Source organism: Mus caroli, unplaced genomic scaffold, assembly GCF_978045245.1.
Source record: "Mus caroli unplaced genomic scaffold, Mus_caroli_1 scaffold_2, whole genome shotgun sequence".
Lineage (NCBI taxonomy): Eukaryota > Metazoa > Chordata > Mammalia > Rodentia > Muridae > Mus > Mus caroli.
In genome coordinates, this window is record NW_028227257.1 from 120779692 (window position 1) to 120795680 (window position 15989).

Consider the following 15989-nt stretch of genomic DNA (forward strand, 5'->3'; position numbering starts at 1 on the left):
TAGATTTATTGTTTTAAGAGTTCTTTTAAACCATCTTTGGATCATTTGGCATTCATAGAAGAAATAATAAATCATAAAAAGATAATTAGTCAGCCAGTGATCAGATGTGATCCGGATTAGTGTTTTAGCTCCTGCGCATTGGCAAGGAAAAAATATTGATAGCATACAATTTTGTTGAGGATGTAGAAAACTAGCTACCCTTGTGTGCTTCTGGTACAAGTGTATTTGGGGTACAGTTGATCCAAGTATGCTTCAAGAACTGTTACAAGTATATAGCTTAAGTTGCATGTTTTAAAGAATTTGCCCAAGAAAATAGATATGAAAAAAATACAATAAAAAATGAAAATACATATCATGTATTGTTAATAGTGGCAGTTACGCTCTGCCTGGTCTCGTGACAGGTCAGTCATGATGTCATCCATTTAGAATCATGTAGATGTAGTTATATATTTATTGATATTTCCAATTAATTTAAGCAGCTAGTCTAGATCGGGTTCCCTTTTTCAGATTACATAGGCTGAGAGGTTCGTGGTGAACTCCTTGGAGTGTTAATGTAGATCTAGTGATGAACTCCTTGGAGTGTTAATGTAGATCTAGTGGTTTTCACTCTGCAGATTTTGTTTTTAATGATTGAACCTTTAGGACAGGGTTATGTGTTGTGTGTGTGTCTGTGCCATGCATGTGGAAGGCAGAGGAGGACATTGGATGTCTTTCTTTACCTCTCTTGATTTTATTGTCTTCTGTTGGGGTCCCTGACTGAACGAGGAGCTCACTGTTTCTGCTGCCTTTCTTGGCTGCAGACTCCTAGGAGCTCCCTGCTCTGCCTTCCAACACTTGATTCCACACATGCGCAGTCATATATGCCCATTCTTTATGTGGGTGCTGGGATTCAAACTCAAGTCCTCACAGTTGCACAGCAAACATTCCTACCCCCCAAGCCATCTCCCCAGCCCCCATAGTTTAATCTTTATAGCAAATATATACTAAGTTTCTAATGAGTGAAAGAAATTCCGTAGGAAAAAATGCAGATAATATAAGATAATACAGGAGTTTGCTTACATATACATATGATTTGGTGAATAATACAGTTTAACTCCACTAGTGGTTTGTTGTGTAATAATTTGCTTTAATAGAATCTTTTACTTTTGTAGGCCTAGAAGAAATTGCAAAAGAAAAAGAAAAGCTTAAAAAGGCAGAGAGTCTCCAGATCAAAGAAGAAGTATTCGAGACTTCTGCGGAGACATTAAGCTGTTCCATTAGAGATCACTGCGAGCAGAAAGACGACCCGAAAGAGAAAGATAACACAAATCTATTTCTTCAGAAACCAGGCTCTTTCTCCAAGTTAAGCAAGCTTTTGGAGGTAGCTAAAATGCCTCCTGAGTCAGATGTTATGACCCCCCCAAAAGTGAATGTTAGTACAAACGGGGGCCCACTGTCTCATCAGAACAGCGGGAAGCATCCACTGGGGAGCGTTCCCTCAGCAACAGCAGCACAGAGCCCCGTGGGAAAGACAGACGCCAGTCTGTTTAGCTCGGGCTCTGGCAGTTGTGGGAAGTTCTACAGTCCTCTCCCCAATGACCAGCTGTTAAAAACACTGACTGAAAAGAACAGGCAGTGGTTTAGCCTTTTGCCAAAAACACCTTGTGATGACACGTCCCTGACCCACGCTGACCTGTCCACCACTTTGGTGACTCCTCAGTCTCAGCCACCATCTAAGTCACCTTCGCCGGCCCCAGCTGCACTGCTCGGACCCTCTTCTGTTCAGAGCCCCCCTGGACTGAACCCATTTGCTCTGTCGCCTCTTCAGGTTAGTGATGCTGACAAAACACACTGTGCCAGCACCGCACTGAACCCTTAGTGATCTTCACAGAGATCAAAGTTAAAATATCCTAACAGGCCTGAAATCCCAAGCAGCCAGGATTTCTGTCACCAAGCTTCATTGGCACCGCTAATGTCTAACCAGTGTCTAGGTTGACCTTAATATTCAGTTCATTACAGTTGCAGGATAGCAAACATGTAATTACTCTTCAGGAACAAATACAACATGAAAGGTAACATTGTTGCTAATGGAGTTAGGTTTTCTCTGGTAAAAAGGTAAGAGTTTTAGAATTTGAAAAATAATTTCTAAACATTCCTCCAACTGTTTAGATGAATTGGTATTTGGCTTTTTAAATGTTTTTATTATTATGCAACATTTTTAAATGTTTTATTATTATATATCAGAGGGTAACTTGCAGGAGTTGGTTCTTTCCATCATGTGGGCCCCAGGGATATCAGGCCTAGTATTAGGTGCCCTTATGAACAGAACCCTAATCTGCGTTTGAAATGTTGTGTTTTACAGGTGAAAGGTGGTGTGTCTATGATGGGACTTCAGTTCTGTGGGTGGCCTGCTGGAGTGCTCGCTTCCAATGTCCCATTTACATCACCTTTGCCTGCTCTCAGCTCAGGGCTGGGACTGCCAGAAGGAAATGGTAGCGGTTCATTCCTGACCTCCAGTGTTGCTTCAAGTAAAAGTGACTCTCCAGTCCCTCCAGCTGAAAGACCCTCCAGCGCTCAGCCAGTGGCTGTTGAAGTAGCAAAGCCAGTAGATTTTCCTAGCCCCAAACCTATCCCAGAAGGTAGGTGCAACACACTGGCCTGCAGTCACTTGCTGTATCTCGTGGTGACAGTTCCTCATCTATAAATGGATCTCCGATGGATTTGTGTAGCTAACAAGTCCTGAGATTTCCTTAATGCCACTATTTTCTATTAAAAAATCATGTAAACTATGTATGTGCTCTCTTGACTTAGAAATGCAGTTTGGTTGGTGGAGAATCATTGACCCCGAGGACCTGAAGACATTGCTCAAAGTGCTACACCTCCGCGGGATCCGGGAAAAGGCGCTGCAAAAGCAAATTCAGAAGCACTTGGATTACATTACCCAAGCCTGTGTCAGGAACAAGGACGGTGTGTGCCCAAGACACTTCTACTCTTATTTTATGATGAAAACTCGTTGTTTTACCCTAAAATGTTTTAATATGTCTCTACCTTTTTTGTTTTTCCAATTATCTTTTAATTCTTGGTATGGATATGTGTGTGCATAGATAGGCCTGAGGTGTTGGATCCCCCTGAGCTGGAATTATTAGGTGGTGCCTAATTTGCATACTGGGAATCCAACTCAAGTCCGGGATGAACAGTTCATACTTTTCGCCACTGAGAAACCTCTCCAGTACACACACACTCAGACTCACACACACACACACACACACACACACACACACACACACACGGACTTAAATGTTGCTTAAGGATGGCTAATTGCTTTTCTCTAATTGTATCACCTATCGTTTTTAGCACCTGTCCACATACAGTTTGATGGGTGTCTTACTCAGTCGCTCACTGCCTACATGTGCACAAGTACATTTGTAGATCTTGAAAAGTTGATATATGTAGGGTCCCTACCATTTTACTTATTTAGGGGAAGAAATCGTTTTTTGGGTGGGTTAGAAAAATAAATGTAATAACTGATTTCTTTTCAAATGTAGTCGCTATTATTGAATTAAACGAAAATGAAGAAAATCAGGTAACCCGCGATCTAGTGGAGAACTGGTCGGTGGAAGAGCAAGCAATGGGGCTGGACCTGAGCATACTGCAGCAAGTGGAGGACTTGGAACGGAGGGTCGCGTCAGCGAGTTTGCAAGTGAAGGTAAAGCTGGCGCGGCATAAAATCTGGGGTTAGGATAACGGAAGGTAATTAACTTTTATTATATGCGTAGTAGAGACTCGTTATTGTACTAGATAGTTATACATTATTTCAGTTAATATCAAAACTGTCCTGAGTGAATTTCTCCCATCTTAACGGTAAGGAAGCAGGCTCAATCAATATAAGTAATCCTCCGATCATCATTTTAAGTGGCAAACATGTATGCAGACTACGCTCTTTGCCCTATACAGTCTCTGTGGTTCCCCACAGCTCCCTGTTTCCTCAGTGCTATCTACAGAAATCTTTTCTGGTGTGGAGTTCTTTACCTCAAGCGAATTTTTGTTTTCACCGTGAGAAATACAATTTTGCCTGTAGATTTTATCAGAGTCCTACTGTAGTGTTTCATGGAAGACCAAGAACCCCCTTATTTATAACTGTTACATGTCACAATTTTACTTTGTACAGTTTAAATTCAAAGACAATACAGACATATTAGGATTCGTGTTCTTACAACGCAGACACACCCTGAACATCGATATGCAAGCTCATAGGTCATCTGAGGGGTGTGGCATGTCACAGCAGCGGTCAGAGCTGAGCGAGGCAAGGCAGAAGGAAGGCTTTTCTTGCTGCGCATGAGGCTTAGGTTTAAAAAGAGGGCAGTGGTGAGGTTGTTCAAATAGGTGAGTATTGACTGCATGTTGACTAAGCAGAGAAACCTGCAGAGATTTTGAAAACTGAGGACTCTTCTGTCACTTCACATGCTATTTATACTTTATTCAGAAGGAAAATGTATGGTATAAGACTGTCCTGCCCAGTCATTTATATTTTGCTTCATAATTAGTTCTGAAGGTCTCCTGTTCTGTCATTTTCCAGAGCTAATATGATATCCTTTTTTTGCCACGAGCGTAATTACTAGCAAATGCATTACCTCCTAAAACTATTGTGCTGTAAAGCAGGGCATCTCCCCCTCCCAGCCTGCGCACTGTCCACACGCCTCATTTATCTAGCATCTTCAACAAAGGAACTCTTCCACTCAAGTTAATTTTCTGGAGAAGTGGAAATTATTCCATTTAGTGCCATAATTTTTTTAAGCATGTTTGTTGGATCCGTTAGTTTATGTCTTTCACTGCCTCCTTAAATTCAGAGTAATGAATGTAATTTAGATTGTCTTGGTGGCATAATATTATTAGTATGAAGACCAGTTATCAGGCCGTGGGCCTAGGAAATGTGTACTCAATAGAGTCCCCTTGCATGGTAGTGCACTGTATCTGAGTTCCACACTCTGATTTTGCCCTCTCTTGTTCATGTGCTTTTAATTTTCCTTCACCTTATTTTAATTTGCCAATATTAACTGAGCAGGGGTTGGGAAAGCACATCAGGCATTTATAGAGTTTGGCCTGGAACAGTCACATGGGATGGGATGGCTTGGCCCTACCACATCACTGGCTTTCATGCCAATGTTTGTAGTTAGAACATTTTAGCATTCTCGGCAGCTAAAATAAGTGGAATTGGCTGTTTTAAGTGGAGTGTCTTAGCATCTTGTTGTCATTGAGCTAGTTGTGAATGGTGCTGTAATATTCTAAGAACTGAATTATAATTTTATTAGTCTTGAATTGTCTTTAAGTGATGAAAAGTGGTAAAAGTAATAATGAAATCTTTTAGTATCTATTGAGGATGTGTGTGTGTGTGTATGTGTGTGTCTATTTTTTTCTTAAAAAGAAAATATTTTTAGCCCAAGGAGTTTGACATTATGAAGGCACATTAAACCGTGCTGTTGGTCTATAATATATTGTTGATGTTTTCTTTGTGCATTGTAGGAAAGTCTGACCCTAGTCTTGGTGTTGAGTATGCTAGAATCCTGTGACTCCCCATCCCCTAGATAGCTCTCCTGTCTCCTATTTGTTTCCCCTTCATCATGAGCCCTCTGAAATGGTTTCCAAGGTCCTGGTGTTTCCTGAAAGCCACGAGGGTGTACAACCTTTCTCAGCTATTGAATTCATATATGTATGTGGAGATATGCACAGGTTTGCGTGGGATTTTCTGTCTTCGTTACCACTAACTGCACTGGTGGCAGTTTTTACCATCCCCCCACCCACAGACGTTACTAAGTACGAGCCACAGCGAAAACATCCCTGAACCTCTTTCACATACTATATTCTTTTCTGATTCGTTGCTGAAATATCAAAGCTAAACTTTGCATGTCTTTGTTGTAGTGTTATTATTAGTGTTGTCTGAGTGTGCGTTCCAGCACACAGAACTACTTGCGTCAGACTCTGTGACCCAGCGTGAAGTGTGCTTTCTAGTTTTAAATCTTATGGATTTATAGCGATCAATCAGCTAAGTTATTCAGACTTTTTTTTTTAACAGAACAAATCAAATGGTGCGCCTTTACACACTGGCATAAAGGGTATTTTCTAAAGTGACACTTGATATTAGCCATCTTCATGTGCATGCGCAGCCTGTGGTCTTGCTGGAGACCTTGCAGAAATCAAAATACCCTATATTTACAAGGTTTCTGTTATTTAGCAATGTTGCTTCCCTTTTAGAATGTGGGAAGGATTTACTTTCAGTGTCTCCTAAGTCCTTCTCTGCCTTAGCCAGGGCCTGATGCTTGCAGCCCACAAACTCACAACCCCTCCTGTTTCATTCAGCTCGGCAGGACTCTGGGCACGGCTCCCCATGCTTCCTTCTTTTCTAAACGTAAATGTTCTGTTGAGATAAAGGAAGCGATCTGGTTCTAATGCAGAAACTACGTGAATAGTTTCTAAAGAGGTTTAATCAGGTGGCAGAGACTACATAAATGGATTAAATGTGCCTCTGGGTCCCAGAAAGCTTGCCTTGTAGTAGAAAGGTAAGGTGTGAGCACATGGCGCATTCCAGTAACTCTCCATAAAGAAGTATAGTTTTGTGTGTGAATTTTAAAGAGTGGACTGGTTTCTGCTGGGTATTTGGAAGAGCTCAATCCCAGCCATGAAGAGTTGAGATGTGTAAGAAGATGCATGAGACTGTCAGGCAGAAACCAGGTGAATAAATAGTGCAGTAAGAGGTGGGAGTGTGGGCAGCACCAGGAGCTGGGAACTTCCCCTGTTAGAGGGGAGCCAGGCATGGAGTCCTCACAGTGTGGAAGTCCAAGTGGGAGGTGAGAAGAACCATAGATTGAGGAACTTGAATGTCAGCAATTGGGACTTGTTAAAGCTGGGTAATCTTTGACAAAGGACCAGCTTGGTTATAAAACCATTTATTCAATCAATTCCTATAGAGTGAGTGGCTTGGTTATAAAACCATTTATTCAATCAATTCCTATAGAGTGAGTGGCTCATTATTTTATTTTTGCTGTGCTGGAAATAAACAAGTAAAGGCTCCCATGGACCAGCCCTCCTCATGAGATTTAGGGGGAGAAGGCTGTTAATGCAGTCATCACGCTGTCAAGAAGGCACAGCCAGGGCAAGCAAGGCCTTGGAGCAGTTTGGGATCCCAGGGGAGCCTTTAGCGGGAGGATGTCACCCCTGAAGGTGTTGAGGGAAGGATTTCCTTCAGGGAATGCTCTCTTGACATGGGTGCTGCAGAGTGAGTGGACTTACTGGGGAAAGACAGGGAAGCACTTCACGGTCAAGGACAATTGCATATACCGAGTCGTGGAGCACAACGGAAGTGGTGGGTATGCCGACCTGCATGGGAGCAGTGGAAGGCATGTGGTCTAAAACCAAGAGAAAAGTTCCCAGGCCACCAGGCCATTCCCTTCGCAGTATAAGCATAGCATTAGCGAACTGTTAGTCTAAACCTTGGCAACCCTTTGCTGGAAGTCATCACTAATGTCACCAATGTCAATTTTTACACACTTTTCTCACCAACTGCTTTTCCTTTTTAACCTAGCATTGAGAAACACAAGGTAAACCTTCTTAGTAAAGATCCCTAGGATCTACTGGTGGTCGCGGCTGAATTTTAAGTAAAGGTAACTCACCCATCTAACATTGTCAGAAGAAACCGTAATGACATTATTTTCTTGATGTATAGGGTTGGATGTGTCCAGAGCCTGCATCGGAAAGGGAGGACTTGGTATATTTTGAACATAAGTCACTTACTAAGTTGTTCAAGGAGCATGATGGAGAACTTACTGGTGACGAAGAAAACAGTGCGCATGCACTGGCTCGGAAGAGTGACAACCCCCTAGATATAGCTGTAACCAGGCTGGCTGATTTGGAGCGGAACATTGAGAGAAGGTATCTGAAGAGCCCCTTAAGTACCACCATTCAGATCAAACTGGATAATGTGGGCACAGTTACTGTCCCTGCTCCTGCACCATCCATTAGTGGTGATGGTGACGGGTAGGTTATTGAGATTAACTTGACAAATTATCGTGCTTCTTTGCTAATTGGAGCCTATTTTCTATTGCCTGTTATCTATGTATCTTCTTGTATGTCTGTGATCCACGTGGATCATGCTACTTGCATGGTGCTTTGTAAAAACTTTTTTTTTTTTTTTTTTTTTTGTTATGTGCATTGATAATCCTGCAAAGTGATCTTACATTTATCTGGTTGTGACTAAGCTTCAAGGCACGTAGCCAGTCTGTGCACTACATCAGATTTAGTTGCTTAAACTTTATACTTATTGGCTGTTACATGTTTTTGTCATTGCTTGGCTTTCAGTGTGATGATTGTTTCACATTCAGTGACCATAAATGTGGCCGTGACCTACTCAATTTCTCTGTATCTCAATGCAGAATTGAAGAGGATATTGCTCCAGGGCTCAGGGTCTGGAGAAGGGCCTTAGCAGAAGCTCGCAGTGCTGCGCAGGTAGCCCTGTGCATCCAGCAGTTACAGAGATCAATAGCATGGGAAAAATCAATTATGAAAGTTGTAAGTGTTCTCATTTAAGACATACTATGACTGATTCCCTCTGTCTTGTTTTTTCCCCAACCTCCAGATCTTTCTTAACTATATATTACTCTACCGTTGCAATGATGTATTCTGTACTTGGAAGTATGTCTAATTCTTACATAGCATATAATCTTACTTTTCCCTCACCTTGAGCTTCTCGTAGCAACCTGCCAGATATATTGTCTCCCTTCGCTCAGAGTTTGTTTTCGGCTTCTTTCAATACTTGTCTATAACCTAACGCCGCCTCCTCTACTCTCTCAGCACGATGTAAATGTCAATACTATGAAGGCTGCTCACTCCTGTAAGTCCTGTCTCCCGTGGCAGCTCTGCTCCATCAGGCCCTAGTTGTCTGACTTCTCTGTACTAATCAGAATACTAAGTACCGAGCTCAGACTCAGGGTTTGTATCTGATGAGGTGCCCTAGTACCTATTTATGTCCCACATAGAAACACTTATTAATGTATAAACTCTTATGAATCACTTTAATATTTGCTTTTGAATTAAAGACCAGCTTTAAAATTCAAGTATTTGAGATTTGTTTTCAGGAGGAGCTGAAGCTGAAAATTCCTTTATTGAAATAGTCATTCCTAAGGAAAGAAGAGATCCCAATAACCCAGCCTTCCTTCCCCGTAACCCAGCCTTCCTTCCCTCAGTTTTACCCTAGTGCTTAAACTGCTCACGGCCTTATATGCAGTTTATACAAATTTTGTGTCTTGTGGATTTTCATTTCTTCTTAAAGATATGTGTGGAACCTGAATCTGCACTGTTTTAGAGTGTGTCTAAACTTAAGGCCTGTTCAACTCATTACATTTACCATAGACCTGAAAGGTCTATAATTCTCTGAAAACTATTAGAAATGTAATTCTCCTAAAAGTATTATTAAAGCAAGTTTAATAATCTCCTTGGGCAAATGTATTTGTTGAAATCTAGACTACAGTGAATAAAAACAATTAATTGAATTTGCGTTAAAATGAAATTGATACTTTTTTATTGTCCTCTGAGGTCATGTTAATGGTCAGTTTTGTTTTAAACCTAAAGAAGCCACGAGCACAGTTCTGTGGGTGTACTTCTCTTTGATTGTTTTGTTTGTGAGGCGGCTCACTGGTATAGCCCAGGCTGGCCTTGAGCTCCCAGTCCTCCTGCCTCTGTCGCCCAAGAATTAAAGTGGGAGGCAGGCAGCACCACCACCCCTGCACCTGCACCTGCACCCTCTCAGTTTGAACTTCATGTCTTCCCACACTAGTAATGCGCATGTATCACCGTGTAATCTAACCTTATCACAAGAGTCATTTTAAAAATATTCATTACCACATTGTTTGCTGCTAAGGGCATGGCTCAGCAGTGCAGCACTTGCCTAGTATGCACACTGTCTTGGGTTCCATTCTCAGCACTGCAAATAGTGGTGGTGATGGAGACCGTGGTGATGGTGGTGTTGGTGATGGTGGTGGTGATGATAGGGGTGGTAATGGTGGTGACGGTGATGGGTAATATGATGTGGTTTGCTGCTGAGAGATTAAGACGTACTTTTATAAATGTCAGTCCCCATAATTGTCCTCACAATAAATTAAAACAACATGTCATGTGTTCCGTATCATTAAAAACAGTCCTAGAAAGAGGATACTGCTGATTGACTTCTAGGTCATTCTCTGCCTGCATATTTTTTTACTTTTGTACCAAAGGAGTTAAAACAAATATCAATATATATGCGCTCACATCATAATTGTGAGCTTTTACTGTGATTTTTTTCAAAAATGCCAGAAGTTTTATATTTAACACCTTGTCTCTGAAAAGATTGAATATTTTTAAATTGGGCATAAGATGTCAAGTAGATTTTGTAGTATTTCTGGTGTTTTTCCAGTAAACAGAAAATTACGTTCATAAATACAATTTTTAATATTATAGATTTAAATATAACCTTACATGGTATTTCTGAACAAGTGTTTTTGCAGTAGAGTTTTAAAATATTGTTTCTGAACGAGTGTTTTTGCAAGGGTTTTAAAGGCAGAGCGTGGATTTGGTGAGATACCCTCTCAAGTTACTCACTACTGCAGCTTTTGCCCTTATATACATGGCTATCTTACTAATAACATACCTGATGCACTTACCAGATAGATTTCATATTTGTTTCTTGAATAGTGTGTGCCTCCCATTTCAGTTAGTTTTCAGCAATATCTTTGGATACATACTGAGTTATATAAGATTATTTTAGAGTTTCTAGGCTAACAAATAATGTGTTGGAAGTTAAATGAAGCAACTTTGAATTGTGATTATAAAACCTGACTTTAATATGAACTCATTTCTACTTAAGTATTTTTACTTAAGCTATGAGCTTTAATTCCTGTACTCAGGAGGCAGAGGTAGGCGAATCTCTGTGAGTCTGTGGCCAACCTGATCTACGGAGCAAGTTCCAGGACAGTCAGGGCTCCACAGAGAAAGCCGTCTCAATCCTGACTGCAGGGCGCGCTGCATCATGACCTAAGACGGTGGTGGTGTTCGCCTGCCTTCCTCACAGGACCTCAGATCCTGTGCAGCTTTTCCTTTCTCTCTGAGACTTTCTTTATTCATACTAAAGTAATTAATGGTATCACACATTTTTGAATAAAAAAATAATTCTTTTTAGTTATAGAAAACAAGTTATGACTATAAACGATTGTATTGTTTTTTTCTTGGAAATAATTTTATGACATGAATTTTCTATGTTTGTGGCAGAAATTGACTCTGGTTGATTTTCAACATTTCCTGTTTTAGACTCAGTTTTTAGTCAGTTATACAGCATAGATGGATAATATACAAGCTAGGACTATATATATATATATATATATATATATATATATATATATATAAAACTACACTAATTCAAGTTTCTGAGTTTTGATACTAAAAACTATTCTAACCCTCCTTTCTCTCTCAGAATAAAACTACTCTAATTCTTATTTCTTTCTCAGAATATCGTAAGGACAGTAAGATAAGCAAAGATGAGACATTAAAAGTCCCATGCACTAAAGCTCCCCATTGCTTCGTGTGCTCTTGACGTCATGTTGATGATGTCATGTGTTGATATGTACATGCTTCTGGAGTGTGTGAAAGCATCCGACCTTTAGCTTTGCTCTATGCAGTGTATCTGAGATGTGCATTTACCACAAAAGATTGCTCGCCCTGTCATGTGGTCCATATCTGTGTAATGAGAGATACATAGATGTGCGTGGCTAGTCTGTATTGGTTAGCAAGCGGAATGTCCGTTACTAATATGGATGAGGAGTCGTGGTTTGTTTGACACCCAGCAGCCAGCACTCACATCGGAGGACTGATCTTAGTGCTCTCCTTGTATTGTAGTACTGCCAGATCTGTCGAAAGGGCGACAATGAAGAACTGCTTCTACTCTGTGACGGCTGTGACAAAGGCTGCCATACCTACTGCCACAGGCCCAAGATTACAACTATCCCCGATGGGGATTGGTTTTGCCCAGCTTGCATCTCTAAAGTAAGAATGTCGGAAACTAAGTTGTTTAAAGTACTAGAATTTTGTGGCTTGTTTTGTTTAAAGATAGAAATCACATTTTATAAAATTAATGTATTCACAAAGTTGTGCAGTATCAGCACTGTTCAATTCCAGAGCATTTTCTCAATATCAGAAGCCTTTTTACAGAAATCCAGTGTATCTGCCTTCTTTTCCTAAGCACAGTACGCTGGAAGTTCATGCTCAGGCATAGCCCAGCACTTCTTTCCATAGTCGGAGAATACTCGCTTATATGGATCTACTGCGTTTTGTTTATTCGTTCACCAGCTAATGAACATCTGAGTTGTTTCTACCTTGCAGATACTGCGGATGATTCTCTTACTGGTCTTGTACCAGTCTCTCCAACAACTCTACCTTAGATGCCTGGCCTGTGGGAGAATGTCTAGGTCCGATGATAATGAACACCTGTATTTTTAGTCATTTTTCAGTCACATTTAAATAGAAACTTGTGAAGTAAATTAAGAGAGCAATAGAAATATATACTTATATGTAGATATAATAAATTAGGATGAAATGGGTCTGGTGTAACTAAAACCGTGCTGGAAAGGCCCGAGCAGATTCATGGCTCTTTTTTTCCTCCCTGTCTTTTCCTGTGCTCTGAACCACTGCTTGTAAAACTCTTCTCGTCGCAAATACGTATCATCCTTTATCTAGAATATAATTTTTTGTAGATTTGATCACTTTAAAACTAAAATGTCTTTGGCGCTTCTCGAGCTCATTTTCCTGTCTGTCTGTCTACCTTCGTATCCCCGTCAGCATTCCTGTTGATAACCTCCGTGGATTTGTTTTCAGCCACATTTGTTCCTATGTGTCCTGTGCTCTGAAAGAGCCCTGTATACTCACTTGGTCAGCAGCCTAGACTGCAGGAGCACTGGCTGTAAGTTCTAACTGCCAAAGGTGCAGCTGCATCTCCAGTTTTTTTAAGATAGCTTTTTCTCATGCTTTACCGAGCGTGACTCGTCTATTACAGGAGAGATTCCCAGACCTCTGTAAGAGAATTACCAATCTTCTAGGGCTTCTTGTTAATCCTATCAAACATTTAAGATCTGAAGTGATAGAGCATCTGTAAGCAGCTGCTTTCTTATACACCCTATTTACTTCTTTCTTTTTTTTAATTAAAGGCAAGTGGTCAGAGTATAAAAATTAAAAAAATTCATGTCAAAGGAAAAAAGACAAATGATTCCAAGAAAACCAAGAAAGGAAACATTGCCGGGGACACAGAGGATGAAGACTCGGCTTCCACAAGCAGCTCCCTCAAGAGAGGAAGCAAAGAGCTCAAAAAGAGGAAACTGGAGGAAACCAGTTCCCTCAACCTGTCAAAAGCAGACAGCGCCACCTCCATTAAGAAACCCAAAAAGGATGAGTCCAGGGACCTGGCTCTCTGCAGGTATCTTTCTCTCTCTCTCTCTTCTTCTTCTCTTCAGCTGTTGTGGCTGTTCTTCCTCTGGGCCGTTCCAAGGTCTAGGTACCGATTTCCAACATTATGTTCTTCAGTATGATCCTGACTGAAATGGAGACACATGAGGACTCCTGGCCTTTTCTGCTTCCTGTGAACTTGAAACTTGTGCCCGGCTATAAGAAAGTTATCAAGAAGCCTATGGATTTTTCTACAATTAGAGAAAAACTAAATAATGGACAGTAAGTAATCCATTTCTCTTCAGCCAACAGTGTCGACGATGGAGGTTTAGCGTGGGGACGTACCACGAAGTGTGTGTAGCGACCACGGAAGCACAATTCTTCTAGGGCGTAGGGAATGCTCCCACTCTCTGGGTGGAGGCTTAGTAACACTTTTGAAGGAGGTTAAAAGGATGCATAAGGAATATGATTGGCCATAGGAGTGAGTCAAGTAACGGAGCTGCAGAGTCCTCTAGCAAAACTGTGAGGAGTCAGGTAGTAAATGGGATGTGGGAAACACAGCACAGTTGAAAAGCATATTTGTTTTTGGTTGCTATTCAAGATGAGGTCTTACTGTTCAAGATGAGGTCTTACTCTCTAGCCCATGCTGGCCTCAGTGAGACTCACCCACTTTTCCTCTTCTCCGCCAACCAAATGCTGGGATCACAGTTATGTGGTTCCATGCCTGTCCTGGAAAATACCTAGTTTTATCCAAGAGAGCACTTGGTTTTTTTATGCTGTCTTTAATCCAGTGTGGCCCAGAGCCTAATGAATGTAACCAGGTGTTGCTTCCGCAGGAGGAGTTATGTGGTTCCATGCCTGTCCTGGAAAATACCTAGTTTTATCCAAGAGAGCACTTGGTTTTTTTATGCTGTCTTTAATCCAGTGTGGCCCAGAGCCTAATGAATGTAACCAGGTGTTGCTTCCGCAGGAGGAGTTATGTGGGAGGAATTATTGCGCAAACACAGCCTCCCTGCTCCTGTTAGCTCACCTTGCCTTGTTTAACTTCGTTTCTCTGTGTCAAGTCCACAGCCTTGAAAGCGTCCATAACGATGTGTTTCCTTTCAGGTATCCCAACTTTGAGACCTTTGCTCTAGACGTCAGGCTTGTTTTTGACAACTGTGAAACATTTAATGAAGATGACTCGGACATAGGCAGAGCTGGCCACAGTATGCGAAAATACTTTGAAAAAAAGTGGACAGATACCTTCAAAGTGAGCTGAAGTTGTGATCTCCCTCTTCTCCTTTTCCCTTTTAAACAAGGACAAACAAGACCAGCGGTGTGAACTGCATTCACACAGATGTGCAAGGCACACGCATATTAACTTTTTCCTTAAGATTGGTGTGTGTGTGTGTGTGTATATGTATACATGTGTACATGTGCACACACACACACACACACACACACACACGTATATTTAAGAAGGATGGGAAGAATGACACCAGTTTTAGAGGCTTCACTCCTCCAGCCGAGCCCATTGGTCACTGGTTTGTGTGACTCATCAGCTAATTTAGGTAGAACAGGGAAGCGCACCCAAAGAGTTTTCCAAGGAAAGGGTGTCATAGTGCAATAGCAACGAAACTCTATCAAACCGCACTGAATAGCCAACACCAGAGCTCTAACGTGGGGAATGGTTCTCCTTTCCCTCTCAATAAATATCTATTTTTCATTTTTTTACTTTGTAGTTTATTTTTTAGTGAATGTATTTAATTTTATGAATTATTTATGATTAAACCACATCCAGAATCTTCGTTTTCTGTGAAAAGGAAGAACTAGAAAATTGCTTTAAATCTTGAAACTACAACAAGGAATGTTTTAAAATATAAAACAAAGCCAAGTTAAACTGTTTACACTGATGTGCTCAGAAAGCACCAAAAATAAACTTTACTGTAGAGTCACAAGTCCACTTATATATAAATATATATATGTTGCGCATCACTTGTGTAGTTAAATTGTATCTCAAGCCAGTGGAAAATTGACCTGTATATATTGTTCATTATTGTTTATATTGAGTCTTGTTTTAATATGTATTATGTGTATATATTGTTTGGAGACATTATTGTTTATGCCTTAGAAGGACTGTAGCATTTTATCTGAGTCTGAACGTAATTACAGCTCTACAGCGTGTACAGTAATTATCCTCTACCGACACTGTGGCGTCTCCCTAATCTTGGTAGTGCCTGCCTTCGAAACAGGGTGTAGAGGATAGTAGTTTTCCATGTTTCTATTTTGTTATATAATTTTAAGCCACCAGGGCCTAAATTAAAGTATAATCATTTGTATCCATGTGAAATAAAATCGTGACAATTTCCTACACACACAGTATTTTTTCATAGAGACACTTCCCTCCCATCTGCCTTGCCTCAGAAATAAATTTAAAAGACATTTGTAACCACTGTGTTTTATCTACTGTGTGTTGTGGCCTGTTGGAGGCACATAGATCAGAGTTCTTTTGTACCTATGTAAAAGTACTTGAAGTTTTATTTAAAATAAAATGTTGTGGAAAAGGTAGCATTCTT

The 15989-nt window shown here is 40.7% G+C and overlaps 1 protein-coding gene across 27 annotated transcripts in view; it reads left to right on the top strand.

Annotated features, from left to right (window-relative positions):
- Window positions 1–15975, top strand: part of Baz2b (bromodomain adjacent to zinc finger domain 2B) — a 390581-nt gene extending 374606 nt beyond the window's left edge. For 22 of the 27 annotated variants that reach the window (XM_085834857.1, XM_085834859.1, XM_085834860.1 and 19 more), the window contains 10 exons: window positions 1152–1807; window positions 2342–2618; window positions 2791–2946; window positions 3525–3685; window positions 7697–8007; window positions 8403–8538; window positions 11893–12039; window positions 13197–13462; window positions 13570–13713; window positions 14539–15975. In XM_085834857.1, coding sequence (XP_085690983.1) covers window positions 1152–1807; window positions 2342–2618; window positions 2791–2946; window positions 3525–3685; window positions 7697–8007; window positions 8403–8538; window positions 11893–12039; window positions 13197–13462; window positions 13570–13713; window positions 14539–14692 — 2408 coding nt within the window. In that variant the 3' untranslated portion in view covers window positions 14693–15975. The remainder of the gene's footprint in view (window positions 1–1151; window positions 1808–2341; window positions 2619–2790; window positions 2947–3524; window positions 3686–7696; window positions 8008–8402; window positions 8539–11892; window positions 12040–13196; window positions 13463–13569; window positions 13714–14538) is intronic. The other 5 variants (XM_085834874.1, XM_085834875.1, XM_085834876.1 and 2 more) reach the window with 1 other exon arrangement.
- Window positions 15976–15989: the final 14 nt, after the last annotated feature.